Below are 15406 nucleotides of genomic sequence, written 5' to 3'. Positions count from 1 at the left end.
CGGCTACAGTACAGAGCGACGAAGCAACACAATAGTTGAGTTATGGTTACCAGCTGCGCCGTGCTTATCATATTATACAGTGCTCTACTGGCTGAAGTAGGAGAGTTAAAGAAGCGGGTCAAGTCTTCGAATTGTTGCTAACCTCTATATTGCTATGTTTTTCTCCAGGTCATTTTGAATGGACAGCTTTGTCGTTGATAAGCTAACTGAGTGGCGGCTGTCTGAGCTGAGGTGAGCATTTTACTCTTACTGCCCTTATATCATCTCTCTATACCTAAATATTTTTCTTTAATAAGGCTTAAATGTGTCAGTGCAAGATTTTGTGAAAGTCACAACTTCTTCGACAGTGGGGTATGCATATCTATATAACCCTAAAAGATACTTGTCTTTAAGCTGTTATGCATAAGAATGGGCCAGATATTCACCTTTGCATTAATGTCATTACACTTGTTAATGAAAGAAAAGATGGACAGTATAGACTGTCATTCACACAAAATGGGTAATGCTGCAAAATAACCACATTAGTTAACTGGCAATTTGGGCCACGTACAAAAAAAAGCCACAGCATTCCCTTAAAAGTGATTATTTGTTAGCTTGATAATGAAAGAGTGTCTGGTGAGTGGTTCACAATTGTCTCGACTTATTAACAATACTCATGTTGTCTTGTTTTCTGTCTTTCAGATGAAGACATAGATGAGGATGAGGCTCTTCAGAGAATTGTTGTTTATTTTTCTATTTTTTATTTCTAATATTGTTATTACAGTGTGACCTAAAATAAATAGGAAAATAAACATGTCCAAGTGTGTGTTTTTTTTTCAATAAAAATTTAAAAGTGCTTGAAGTGTAATATAATGTAAAACAAAGTTTTATTTTCTGAAATAAGACATACTGGGATAGTAAAAAAGGATCAACTAATTTGTGGGTTATCTCTACCCAGATGTTGGGATTTTAAACCCAACATTTGGGTCAGGTATTTAACACAGAATTTGGGTCAAAAAGAATAACCCAGTTTTCTGGGTTGAAATAACCCATAAATTAGTTGGTCCCTTTTTAACCCAGGAGTTGGGGCAAAAATAACCCATTATGGGTTATTTTTAACCCAGGAGTTTTTAGTGTGTAATTTCATATATGCTTATGTATGTATGTCTTACATGCTCAAAGCAATGTGTTTATGTATTGGCAGTAGCAAGTCGCTGTCCTTGCTCTGCAGCAGCAGCGTAGCAGATCTATTCCACCTAGACCAAATACATTAACCTTGTCATATCCATTACCATTACCATTACTTCACTTCCGAGTGTGGTCATGATAGAAAATAAAATACACTGTGTTTGAAAGAATTATGATATTGTCCTCTGTTTTTAATGCAGTGCAGTGCAGTGCAATGAATTTAACATAAGGTTCTCAGCCTGTCAAATAAAAATGACAATGAATAAGAGAAAGAACAGAGCAACACTGACACTCACCTGTGATTGGCTGAATTTTAGTTCACACAAACCTATTTAACCAACACCAAAGAACATGGACTGGAATAGTGGTGGTGTGTTGGAAAAGTACAGGGAACAGAATCACCTTTAAATAGAAGTAGGGGGGACGTGTCCCTCCATCCCCCACAGCTGCTACGCCCCTGATTTTCTGTTGAACTAGTTTGGTTTGTCTAAACAATTAAATTTGTTTTGTTTTTTTCGCTGAACTATGTTTTTTACTTTTAATAGAGAAAATGTTGACGCAATACTAGTAATACTACTAAATAAGCACAATTTCCCAGTATTCACAGAAAGAGAAAAACATTTATTTGGGATTTCATTTATTACAAACCCTGTGTCTGTTTCTCTCTTGTCATCCATCTCTGTCCGCCTGCTCATGTTGCCCTATGGACACAAGTTATATTCATTAAAGCTTCAGAAAGCCAATTATGGTAATGATCTCTTTTACCATGGGAAGTGTCAGGGAGCTTGGCAGACGGACAGATGAGTATTTTAATTCCCTGCACAGATTTAATTCAGATCTCATTTAGATGAAAATTTCCTATTGAATAAATATGAGTTTTGGGAAAACTGAAGATTTTTTGGAATTCCTATGGAGAAAATGAATGGGGAAAATATAAGTGAGCAGTCACTGTGTTCTATTTTTTTGTCATAGCAATAAACTGTACAACACAGGAAAGTACTAATTTACTTATAATTATTGCCATAAAGCACATAGTTGTCATAGAGATTACTTGACAGTTCTATTAAAGCAGTGTTATACCCTAACCAGAGTAGTGACAGCAAAATAGTTGTTTTAGAACAATGACTCCCAAATTGATGTAATAAAGCAAGTCAAAAGGCAATGATAGATTTATAATAATGAAGACATTTTTTAAATTTAATTGCAATAGGTCATTGATCTTAAATAGTTATAATAGAGCAGAGACAGCACAATCATTAAAATAGAGTAATGGCTGCACAATGTCTATAATAAAGCAATGTCAGCCTAATAGTTGTCACTGAGCAATGACTACACACTAATTACAAAGTATTTTTACTCGATGAAATAGTGCAGAGAAAAGACATTAGTTCTATTTTGGCAATGCATACACAATTAATTTTTAAAGTAATGTTCTATTATAAATAAAATACAGCATTTGCTTTATAGTATTTGTAATAAAACAGTGACACTGGTTACACACTACAGAATCTCAGCATTATAGTTATAACTAGAATAATCCTGCAGCCAGAATAAGAATAGCATTTCATCTATTGCTTTGTATTTATTTGTATAGTGGAATTAATCTGAGTTTATTATGTTCAATTTAACATTCAACCACTTTCTTCTGTGTGTAGGCTCTTGAGGACACAGTCTCTAGAATGGTACTACAATAATGTGAAGAGTCGGTTTAAGAGATTTGGCAGTGCCAAAGTGCTGAAGACCCTCTACAGGAAACACATCATCGAAAGAGGAGCATTGTCTGAGTTACCAGGTACCAAATACACACATACATCCAGAATTTAGTGTGTGTATAATTTTTATATTTTAAGTAACATACAACTTACTTTATCACATTTATGGGACTCACACCCAAGTGCAATGTTGTACCATTTGAGCTACAGAGCAAGTCTACTCGGTCAGAAAGAAGTACAGAAGTACATATGCAGTTGATAATGTGATGCAAACGTCAAAATATATTCGTTTACAAATCATGCCCTATGTTAAAGTGTTTTGAGGTCATAAAATAGTATTGTACAAGGAGTCGCTCAAAGATAATTCTTAATTAATTGATAATCTGCCCTTGTGATCATTATTTGTGTGAACAAAAATGTGTTGTTTTACTGCACCTAGTGTTCATTTCAGCTGGAAACTGCAGTGAATTGTATGAGTTTTGCAAAAAGGTAGGTAGAGGCATATTTTTTCAACAAGACATTCAGTGTTTAGTTACATCCAAAATTAGTGATACCACAGTAGGCTACAGATTAGCAAGTGATAATGCTTTAGCATCTCCCAGCATCATGTTAGTATCACTATGCTAGTAGTTATACTAGAATAACTGACCTATATAGTTTTGCTATCAATCCATGTGATAAAAAGGGTAACAGTGCAATGGTGATAGTAGTAGCTCACTAGTCACTACTAAAACTATTTTATGTGTAGTATAGTGTAAAATGAAATAATCCCCTTACCATCAGACTAACACCCACATATACCTTTCATCTCTCTCTCTATCTCTCGCTATCAGAAGAAATAGGATTACTGCTGCTAGGCTTTCATTTGAAATGAGAAATGCGGATTATCCAACATGAGTCAGTGAGCACATTGAATGTGTGTGTGGACAGTGACGTAATGATTGAGTAACTTCCTCCCCCTTATAAGTGATCTGTCACTGCTTTATAGTTTCATTTGCACTCTAGTCCTCGTGTTTGTCTGTGTGCTGGTGTGTCATGAGGGTTCACGTCCTAGTACAGGTTAATCTGTGCAAGAGAGCGAGTATTTATGTGTAGTCGCAGTTTGTGTAGTTCAGCTATAGTTCGCTCATAAGCGAATGAATGCATGTTTGTGTGTTCAAGCTTGCTTGACTGTTTCTCTCTGTCCTTGAAAAACACACAGATCAAATTAAACAAGAAACATTGATGTGAAACATTGAAGTGATCTCACAGTAGGTCATGGCTGCAGTTGTTAAATGGTCTACCTCTATAACACCACACTTTTACTGCACCCAGAGAGAGAGATAGAGCAAGGCAAAGAGACAGAACAGAGCAGATAGAGAAGCAATATTTCATAGGTTTGATTAAATGATATATCACTTTGACAATTACTTTTTAACACTGCAATCACAATACATTTGTTAGAGCAATGCATATACTGCTTTGTGATGTATTAAACACATTTTAAAGTTAACTTTTTTGTATACCTGATTACCGTTTTTTCAAATTGCTTAGACACTAAAAGTGGAACTTGAGGCCCACTTAGCGAAATACGGTGACTGGGAGAGGACATGTTTGGTTCACTTAGTTTTGTCGTGGCCACAACATATAAACTCGTGGGAACGTGATATTAAGTCGTGGGAACGTCATAATATCTCGTGGGCACGAGATCGTATGTTGAGCGAACGACATCCATTTCTCATGGCCACGACTTAATATGTTGAGGGAACGACATCCGTTTCTCATGGCCACGACTTAATATGTTGAGGGAACGACATCCGTTTCTCATGGCCACGACTTAATATGTTGAGGGAACGACATCCGTTTCTCGTGGCTACCAGTGTTATAACATCTGGGAACCGAATCCTCACACGCGATACGGGCTCCTCCTTTTACCCCGGTCATCATAATTTAGTTTGTTATTTGTTAATTTAAGTTTCTCATAATTTGTTTTTGTTTATTGCCTTAAATGGGACTTTATTCGTGACCCGAGTATTTCATTCAAGCCAGCAAATTTCCGACAAAAAAGCCCATTCAACTTAAGAGTGCGCTTCAGGTGTCTTTCATTTATAACGTACCCATGTCTTAATGCCAGAGACCGCACTATATCTTTATATGACATTCCTAATTCAAAGTAAAATGTTATTTCATCATTCATCTCCATCTCCGACTGCTGTATATGGTTACAGTATTGACCGGTGTGGTAGGCTACCCTCAACATAACTCGTGGCCACAAGAAAAATATATCGTTCCCTCCACATATGACTTCGATGCCACGACTTTACATCGCATAGCCACGACATAATGGTATCGTTACCTCAACAAAATTATCTCGTGGCCACGATTTATTATCACGTTCCCACAACTTAATATGAAGTTCTCACGAATTAATATCTCGTGGCAACAACATATTATCACGTTCCCACGAGTTTATATGTTGTGGCCACTACAAAACTAAGTGAACCGAACATGTCCCCTCTCGGTAACCCTAGCGAAACCATTCACTCATGTACCAAATCTTCAGACCAAGTCTGCAAAACTGCAAGCACATTATATACTTTACACTCAGTTTGCAATTGAAAAACAAACTTTTTGCAAAACTCTAAACACAGTTTTCAAAACAGTAGTATTGTGTTGTTTAAAAATGAATATGAACTTATTTTATTTCTATTATTCGAGGTCTGACAACAGGTCTGACAATCTTTTTTGTTATTTTGACCAGTTGTCGTTTTCTGCAAATAAATGCTCTAAATGACAACATTTTTATTTCAAATTTTGGAGAAATGTTTTCAGTAGTTTATAGAATAAAACAAAAATGTTAATTTTACCCAAACACATACCTATAAATTGTAAAACCAGAGAAACTGATAATTTTACAGTGGTCTCAATTTTTTCCATAGCTTGTACTGAATATGCAATAAGCTACAATATCAGAATCAGAATCAGAATCAGAATGAGCTTTATTCGCCAAGTGTGCACAAACACACAAGGAATTTTTTGTGGTTTTTACAGGAGCTCTTGGTACATACATACATATATGACATTAGAACAGGCATTTAAATGAGAACATAAATAAATAGAATAAACAATAATAATAGTTTTAGTATACATCTGAAACAGTTATGTACAGATTTGTGCATTGTGTGTACAGCTCTATAAATAAAATGTGTATATGTATTTACACAAAAAAAACCTCTTGCTTCTCTCTCAAGTACTGAATGAACTAGATGTACCGCATGGCGGTACAAAATATGACCGCCGCTCAGGCCTGCACTGGCTTTCCACAAAAATAAATGACGTGGAGCAATTTGGCTGTATTGCGTGTTTATGTATATACCTAAAAAAAGTAGTAGTATGTGCATGTCTGTCTGTGTGTATGTGTGTGTCTGTGTGTGTGTGTGTCTGTGCGTGTATGTATGCGTGCGTACATGTGTGTGCGCGTGTGTGTTTGTGTGTGTGTGTCTGTGGATTTGTATGTGTGTGTATGGGTGTGTGTCTGTGCGTGTGGATGTCAGTGTGTGTGCATGCTTGCGTTTGTTTGTATTCCTGCATGTGTGTGTGTGTGACAGTTAGGGTTGCCAACTTCAGAAAAGGAAAATGCGGGACAATCGTGGTTATTTATAGGAAAATGAGGGACACTCAAAATATTTGTACTGTATCACACAGTGTACGTCATTTCAGTGTCTGCAGTTAAGTTTGTGTTTAAAAGGTTATCAGACATAAACACATTTGTATTGCTTAACCTATTTATGTATTTAATTCTAAAAATAATTTTAATGTCATACATGAAAAAAGTCACATTACAAACAAACCATAGTTCAAAATAACAGCATTTATCTAAAATAGAAAGTTTTTTTAACATTATACACTAGGCTTACAGTTCAAAAGTTTGGGGTTAGTAAGATTATTTTTTGGGAAAAAAAATAAAGAAAGTAATTGCCTACTTTTATTCAGCAAGGATGCATTACATTAATCAAAAGTGACAGTTAAGATGTTTTTTGAGCATATTATTCCCTCAGGTAGATTACATGTTTTCTTGCGTGGCTGGATGTTAGACTCATGAACAATAATCACGTTGTTTGCATTCGCCAAAATTGATTAGCCGAAATCAAAACGTGGACAGTGAAAGGAAATTACCGTTAGCGCGAGACGAGTCCGGCTTGAAGCGGAAGCGACCAGACGGCAGAGGATGTTCGCAAATCAAACAATGATTTGTCTCAAAACAGTGATTAAAAAAAGCTGTGATTGGATGATGACAGGTGTCGGTGATCATTCTCAAGTGTCGTGGTCAGCACTGCTGCTGTTGCTGTTGTATCAGTCAGTGGTTTATCAGCTTGTCAAAAAACGGGACACGGGAGGTCACGCACGGGACAAATAAATTAGGCCCAAAATACGGGATGTCCCGCCTAATTCGGGACAGTTGGCAACCTTAGTGACAGTATCATCCTAAACCAGCAACCCTTCGCTCAACACCACCATCTACAGGCCGATGAGTGTACAGTCACTAAATGTGCACATAAACTAATTTATTTTAAACCCCCCCCATGGATGAAATTCTACGAAACTTACCATACCCCCAGAGGATGTCAAGTTAATCATACACATGAAATATGGTGCAGTTCTGAACATCTCAACTGAAGATAGGGGCGATTAAAGCAGAATAATATTGCATTTTCATTTTTTATGGGAGGGGCGCAAATCACAAATGAGTGATTATGGGCTAGGTTGATGTGGGCCCTTAAGAGCAACATACCATAAAAATTTCTTCATCCTCGGTGCCACGGTTCAGGTAGTTATTTAGGAAAAACTGCATTTTTTGGGTTTGGGGGGGCCCAGTGCGGGGGGGGAGTGGCCCCCGGGGACCAAACGAAATTTTTCCGTAAAAGTCTAGTGGGGCTACATGCCCACCAAATTTCATGTTCCCCGGTGTTTCGGTGTCCCTGGTATCGTTGACGAAAAATTCAGTAGATGACAAAAAAAAAAAAAAAAAAAAAAAAACTTTGACAATCCCTATATGATCATAATTATACAGCAGGTGTTAATTGCTGTTTTAGCTGTTTAAGCTGGAGATAGCATGGGGGAAAAAACTGTTTTTGTGCCTAGATGTTCTAGTGCGCAGAGATCTGTAACGTCTGCCTGACGGCAGAAGTGCAAACAGGTTTTGGCCAGCAGGCTTTCGATGGTAGCGCCAGCTTAGCGCGCCGTCCAGCGGAGGGCGGGCAAAGGTGGGCTGCTATCGCTTCTTCGACCGGTGGGAGCGAATGGTACCCTCTGTTTTTGGCATCGTCAACAGCGGAGAATGCCAGCGAAACAGAAGAGCGCATTCTAGCTGAAAAGGGGGCGTTCCAAGACTTAGCGACTTCTTCGTGTAACTCAGGAAGAAAAGGCGCTGGTCTGGACGCAGGCGAAGCGCGCTCCCCAGGAAGAAAATATCCATCCAGCCGGTTGTGAGCAGGCTGCTCAGGCGTAGACCACTCGAGGCCGAGGCTCGCCACGGCCTGTGCGAGTACACGCATCAGCTCTGACTCGATGTTAGCTCTCTTTCCTGACGATGCGCAAGCAGTGGGTGCGAGATCCACAGAGCTCACCCAATCCTCACTGCCCGACGCCAGGATAGAGCAGGAATCGTCCTCCCCCAACGCGGCTCTCTCATCGGCGTCGTCGACGGAAGCAGCGGCAGACCGCGGCCGCTGTCCGTCAGGAAGAGACGCTAGCGGAGCTAGCTTTATGGGGGTATGGGGTAATGCTTTGTGGGGGAGGGCTCCGGGACCCGCTGAGCACGGCGCTTTTTACGGCGTGGCACCACAGCAGGCAGGGGTGCAGTCTCTAAGAAAAGTGCCAGGCGAGTCCTCAGAGTCGCCATAGGCAGTAGCTCGCAATGAGGGCAGCCGCCGTCAGCGAGCGCGAGAGCTGCATGATCCTCACCCAAGCAGGAAACGCAGATCACATGGCGGTCCCCGTCGCTGAGTGGGGCTCTGCACGAGCCACAGGAAGGCATCTTGAAAAAGACGCAAGCTCTTTTAGATAGAGTGTGTCGCGGTGGCGAGCACACACACAGAACAGAGAGCAAAGGATATAGGCGCCGGATAGCGCAGCAGGAAGGCGATTGAAGGCGGCGCGGCCAGCGACTTCAGTGACGACTCGTCCCACTGAAAAGGCTTCCTCAGACGGCGCGGCTTCTCTCCGGATCCAGCGATGCGTGAGCTTCACTGAAGAGATGAAAAATCAGATATCAGCTGCCTGCGAGCTGGATTTATAGGCCTAAGCCACGCCCGTTTCGGCGGGATGTGACGCAGCGGGTGCGAAGCACCCTCATTGGGTCTGCTAGGCCTCGCTCGATAGGCTGCTGCAGTTGCCGCAGGACAGCCAATAGGCACGCGAGCCGTCTTGCCTATGTCTGTATGCTGCCGCAACGCGTTTTACAATAATACAAAATTAAGGATAATTTTTTGGCTTCAATATCTTGCGGAAAAGGGATTTTCCCCTAGCGTAAGATACTTACGCAGTACGAGAGACCTCTCGTAAGAGAACAAGAAACAAACCCCAAAATGTGACAGTATGTGTGTCTAAGTTGACCTTGATTTATGTGTCTTTGAGCTGTAGGGAATATGACTCATCCATACTCTAAAAATCTGTGTATGAGTTCATATAAATAAGAGAGAGTAATACAGACATGTGTTTTGTGTGCTGTATACACTGAAAAATGCCTTGCAAGGTTACCACATTTTTATTTTTATGGTTTATGTGTTTGGGTGTGACAAAGATCACATATTATACTGTTGTCATAGTGTACAACTGTGCCATTATCAGTTTGTCAGACGCACACATACTGTTTCTAGATTTTCAGCTTGTTTTCAGCCAAATTAAGGGCTATTCTTAGAACCGATAGTCTGTCAGTGAGTGAGTCTGCTAGTCTATATCAGTTTATGTGTACACACAAATGAACTGACATTTCCTAAATTAACTCATTTGAATTCTCAGTGTTTCTAAATTGAAAGTCATTTCATAGTGTGTGATCCCTAAGCTATGAGCCAGACTCAGTTTAAATGACTCTTTGAAGGTGGGACTGTACTGAACTCAAGAGGTGATATTATTTCCTGCAGTGTATGTAGACTTTTCCAGTGTCCAGATCACATTTCCTGTTTCTGCTTTGCTGTGGATACAAGGACCTTCAGCTCTATGAATCTTTTGTGAGATTGCTCTTGAACCATACAGTATAAGATTTTGGATGACCAATGCCAATACGGATTTTATTTTATTTTACACAATATTTACTCAAAACTTAAAAACAGTCATTCTGCTTGTGTTTCCCCTACGTGTATTTACTGTTGATTCTGTATTCTCCTTCGTCGTAAGCTCCTTTATACAGCCACAGCGTGACAGTTTTTTTTGTTTTGTTTTTACATTTCTGATGTTTTATTTTATATTAAAAATGTATTATTATTTGTAGTAGAAGTAGGTATAGTTGTATTATTTTACTATTATAGTAATATAATATATTAGATTAGATTAGATTAGATTTGTATTTATTTAAACTCAAAAACAGCAATTTATATTATTTATTATTATTTAAATTATTATAAATTATAGTAATATGATTTATTTGTTTTATTTTTGTATGATAATTTTACTAAATATTTTTGTGGCAGTAGTAGTTGTTTTTGTATGTTATTTTGAAGAGTATAAACTCAAAACAGCTATTTCAGGTGTTGATTTTTTTAAATTATTATATGTTTTATTATTAAATATTATTTCATTATGATTCTTTTATTTTACACAATATTTACTCAAAACTCAAAAACAGCCATTCCTGATGTTTCTAATGATAATGGCTCTCAAATCATGCAGTAAACATGACAATCTCTGCCTGGCTGCGTTCTGCTAGTAGTGATACTGGCTCTGCGTGTTGCGGTTACAGACCAGGCAGGATGTGTGGTGGTCTTTTTCTCTGTGCTGTTGTCATGGTGATATTGAGCTAGCGCTCTCTCTGGGTCAGCTGAAAAAAGAAAGTGAAAAGGTAACCGTCTGGTCAGGTGGGCGCAATGACATGTATATCCATTTCACAGTAACGTCTCTCACTTTTTTTCTCAAGCTAACCTTTTAGTTTTGACCTCCAACTAGTCTGTGCAATATTGTGTTTAGTCACTCAGACCTAAGAGTTCCTGCACAACATGGATGGGAAGTGTGTATATATATTTGCATGTACAAACCTGGTACATTTCAAATGTGTAAGAGCAAAATACACACACATTATGCTGTGACACCAGTTTGGAAATTTAACTTTTTAACAATATTTAATTTAATTTAATAAAAATTATTTTTATTTTTTTGGGGGAGTGTATGAATGCAGTTAAATTATTCTGTGGGTTTCTTAGCTATAATTTGGGAACAAAATTGTCTCTAAAAAGTCATCTTAATCTGACAAGCATTGAGGAAGCATATATAAATAAGCAAATAATATTTGAAATGATAATTGTAAATAATAAAGTATAAAATAACTGAGTGCATTGAATCTGACTGTTAAACACACACACACAAACACACAAAATGTTATTCCTGACAATGACATTCCTAGTTTCTCTGTAAATTTCTCATCAGTTTTGTCAACAAATTACAAGCTAGCAGATATAAAACGTCATTACATCCCATACTTTTTTTGCTCTAAATCTCAATGACAGCATTACCTGATAAAATAGAGCATCAAACACTGACTTTTCACAGACAAAAAGATAAGTCTATGACATTTAAAGAGGAGGTGGAAGGAGGGCCATTTCAACCCTGAGGGACGAATTTACCAAACAATGATAGTACTTGTGCGTATTGTATTTCAACACAGTTTAACCAGGCGCTTTCTGCAATAGTTGCCTATTATTCTTAAAAAAACTTTTCGGCAAACACAAGTAAAGAAGGGAACATTACTGAAAAGAGATGTCTGTGTAGATTGTCTAGATGTCTGAGTAATGTAATGCTTTGTAATCCTTTGTTTTCCTTTGATTTATGTCTCTCTTTCTCTGTTGTTTTGTTAGAGGTCAGCGCTCATGAAGGCAGTAATGATAATGGCAGTGTTTGTGACGGCAGTGACTCCACGCTCTACAGGCAGAGTGAAGGTAACATGAAAAATCAATATACTTCTGCTCACTGCATATATGTTTTCAAATTCCAGACCCATAAGGATACTTTAAATCTGCCTTGTACCTTTTAATCCTTAATCTCAGTCCTGTGCTGTCATTATCACAATTTTTAATGATCACAACTGTTTTCTATTTTAATATATTCTATTTTAATATATGTAATTTATTCCTGTGATGGCAAAACTGAATTTTCAACAGCCCAGTCTTGATTTAGTGCTTTGACTTGATTTGACTTTGAAACATTTCTTATTATTATCAATGTTGCAAACATTGTTGCAAACGATGTGGAAATCGTGATAAATTTTTTTCAGGATTCTTTGATGAATAGAAAGTCCAAAAGATCAACATTTATTTGAAATAGCAATCTTTTGTAATATTACAAATGTCTTTTATTGTCACTTTTGATCAATTTAATGCATCCTTTCTGAATAAAAGTATTCATTTATTTTTTAATTAACTGTATATGGAACCCAATGCCTAATCTGTAACCACACACACACACACACACACACACACACACACAGTTTGTTGTGTGTGTGTGTTCACTACTCACAATGTGTGTGCACTAACTTGGATGGGTTAAATGTAGAGGACAAATTCCGAGCATGGGTTACCATACAGTATTATGGGGACTTCTCGTAGATGTGATGATTTTTATACTGTACAAACGGTATATTCTATCCCCTAACCCTAAACCTACCCATCACAGAAAACTTTCAAAATAATTAATTTAGTAGGATTTATAAGCTGTTTTCCTCATGGGGACACAAAAAAAATTACATTTGGTTCTCACAATATAGGGTTTACCAGGTACACACACACACACAGAAATTTAGGAATAAATCCTGTGGTATATTGTGTTACCCATTGGCATTAGGAACAAGGGCTCTTGACTATGAGTGCTGGTCAATTGCTGTAATTATTAAGGCACTCGAATGGTCTATGAATTTCTATGAAGATTAACACTCGACATACACAAAAGCACACACATACACAGAGAAAACAATCTACTTTCATTGTGCATCTAGTTTTATAGACATTAAACATAATAAGATGTGTGTATGTGTGGATACAGGTCACAGCATGGCAGACACGCTTACTGTCGCTCTACGTGTGGCAGAGGAGGCGATAGAAGAAGCCATCGCTAAAGCAGAGAGCTACAAAGACAGCCTGGTTAGAAACTCCTGTTCATGTCAAACCACCAAATCATCCTTCATTCAGACATCCAAATATTCACTCATCAATCAGACATTTATGTGTACATCCATCTGTTCTTCTCCACACCCATTTAAGAATCCTGTATAAAAATATCATTTGTAGTGTTCAAATGTTGTTGACTTATCCATCTCTCTGTTTTGACCATTTCCTCATGTTTCCTGAATATCTAACTGCAGTTAGAAAAATACTGCACTTTTCTCTCTTATTGCTGCGTCTCTTTCTCTCTTATATGACAGGAGAAACAGAATGAGGCTCGGTATTTGCGTGACCACAAGGAAGAGCTCATAGAGGAACTTGCAACGACAATTGTTCAAAAAGTAAGAGCTGTTCTATGATTGAGAGAATACACTGTAGTTTATAGTAGTTTTATTTAACTGTAACTAAAAAAATTATAATAATAATAATAATAATAACAAGTAATAATACTTAAAAGTAAAAAAAATGTCATTCATTAATTTTTTTAAAGAATTTAATACTTTTATTTCTATAACTTTATAAAGTTTTCTACTTCAAATAAATGCTGTTCTTTGAATTTTCTATTAATTAAAGAATCCTGAAAAATAATTATCACAATAGAAAACAGTTGTTTTAAGTTTATTATAATAATTCACAATAGTCTGTTTTAACTGTGTTTTGATCTTCAAAACATTATTAAAATCTTATGAACCCCAACATTTTGAATGATTTACTGTATGTAAACATTATTTATTAAGAATTATTACAAAATAAGAAATTAAGAAAATAGATATAGATCGTTTTATTAAATCACTTTGATTAGTAAAATGTTAATGTACTACAATTACTTGTATTTATTTATTTACATAGGCAGCACAACACTACCATGAATTACAGTTTAAATAATATATCATTAATTTATATCATAAGAATGAGATTTGTCATTATGGTAATGAGAATTGGGGGAAATGTTCTCAATTGTCATGAAAATAATGTAAAATTGTAAAACTAGATGTAATTTCCTGTTAGTAAAATATAACTTCAGTAACACTTTAGAATACTGTTCCGTCATTAATGAATAACTACACAGGACCAAATGAGTAACGCACTATTAACATTCTAGTAACTACTATTAACTAAAAAGAAACTCTGATTAACAATTTGTAAGTAATAGCGCGCAGTTGAATGTGGTAGTTCACTATTAGCTAATCAGTAAGTAACTACTATTTTTTTCATACCTTCCAGAGAACTACTAAGAACTACTATATACAGGTCAATAATTAACATGAATAATGCATAATTTATAATATAAGGTAACGGTAACGGTGCTAGTGAGTAATGACTCAAGTGTCACTACATCCTTCTAAAGGGACTAATAATAATTTGGATTAGTATTCTAAAGTGTAAAGCTTTGTAACTACCTAATATAGTATCTAACTTAGTAAAAAACTACATTTATTACGTATAATCCATAACTTCATTCACATTTGAGTTCATAAAGCAGCCCAATTACTTTGAAAATCCATCCATAGACCTGATTTGACATACTGATTTCACTGCAAAAACGGTACAGTCTGAGATGCACTAATCATAATCTTGCACACTATACCATATAGTACAAACCTTATTTGTGTATTGTACAGATGCAAATTGGTATGCAACTTTTCCTCTTTTTCCATGTCTCTCTCTCTGTAGATCATTCAGAGGGGGAAACGGTCTGAGATTCAGGCTGAGTATGAGTTTGTTTGGCCTCAGAATCAGAGTAGTGAACAACCTTTCCCTACCTCAACACAACACACACACGCCACACAGCATTCACACACCACCTCTCATCACGGCGCAGTAGCCCAGGCCGACATCACCAGCTCCTATCCGCTGTTGGTAAGAGCATGTTAAAGTTACCTTTACTAGCAACTATCATACAGTATTTATGTGTTTTACTGTGCTTATTAAATATTCCTGACCTCATCTGTAACACATACACATACACTGCAGCTTGCAAAAACAACACGGTTTAAAAATAATGATGGAATGTTGGAATCTAGGAAAAGCAATGCAAAAAAAGCTGAAAAATCCCTTAAAAATGCTTATTCATCAGTAATAGTGTTTTAGTGTTATTCAGTATTGCTGTAGTAGAGACATTTCTAATAGGCAATAGCAGTAAGCCAATAAGCTATAATGCAAGTCTCTAGCACCCCCAACTGG

The 15406-nt window shown here is 37.1% G+C and overlaps 1 protein-coding gene across 1 annotated transcript in view; it reads left to right on the top strand.

Annotated features, from left to right (window-relative positions):
* Window positions 1-15406, top strand: part of myripb (myosin VIIA and Rab interacting protein b) — a 348507-nt gene that overhangs the window by 293084 nt on the left and 40017 nt on the right. Inside the window, exons 4-8 of the mRNA XM_084399265.1 lie at window positions 2823-2959; window positions 11924-12004; window positions 13104-13201; window positions 13483-13563; window positions 14897-15082. Coding sequence (XP_084255391.1) covers window positions 2823-2959; window positions 11924-12004; window positions 13104-13201; window positions 13483-13563; window positions 14897-15082 — 583 coding nt within the window. The remainder of the gene's footprint in view (window positions 1-2822; window positions 2960-11923; window positions 12005-13103; window positions 13202-13482; window positions 13564-14896; window positions 15083-15406) is intronic.

The sequence above is a fragment of the Rutilus rutilus genome (genome assembly GCF_951802725.1).
Source record: "Rutilus rutilus genome assembly, chromosome: 24".
NCBI lineage: Eukaryota > Metazoa > Chordata > Actinopteri > Cypriniformes > Leuciscidae > Rutilus > Rutilus rutilus.
This window is presented reverse-complemented; position numbering and strand designations above follow the sequence as displayed.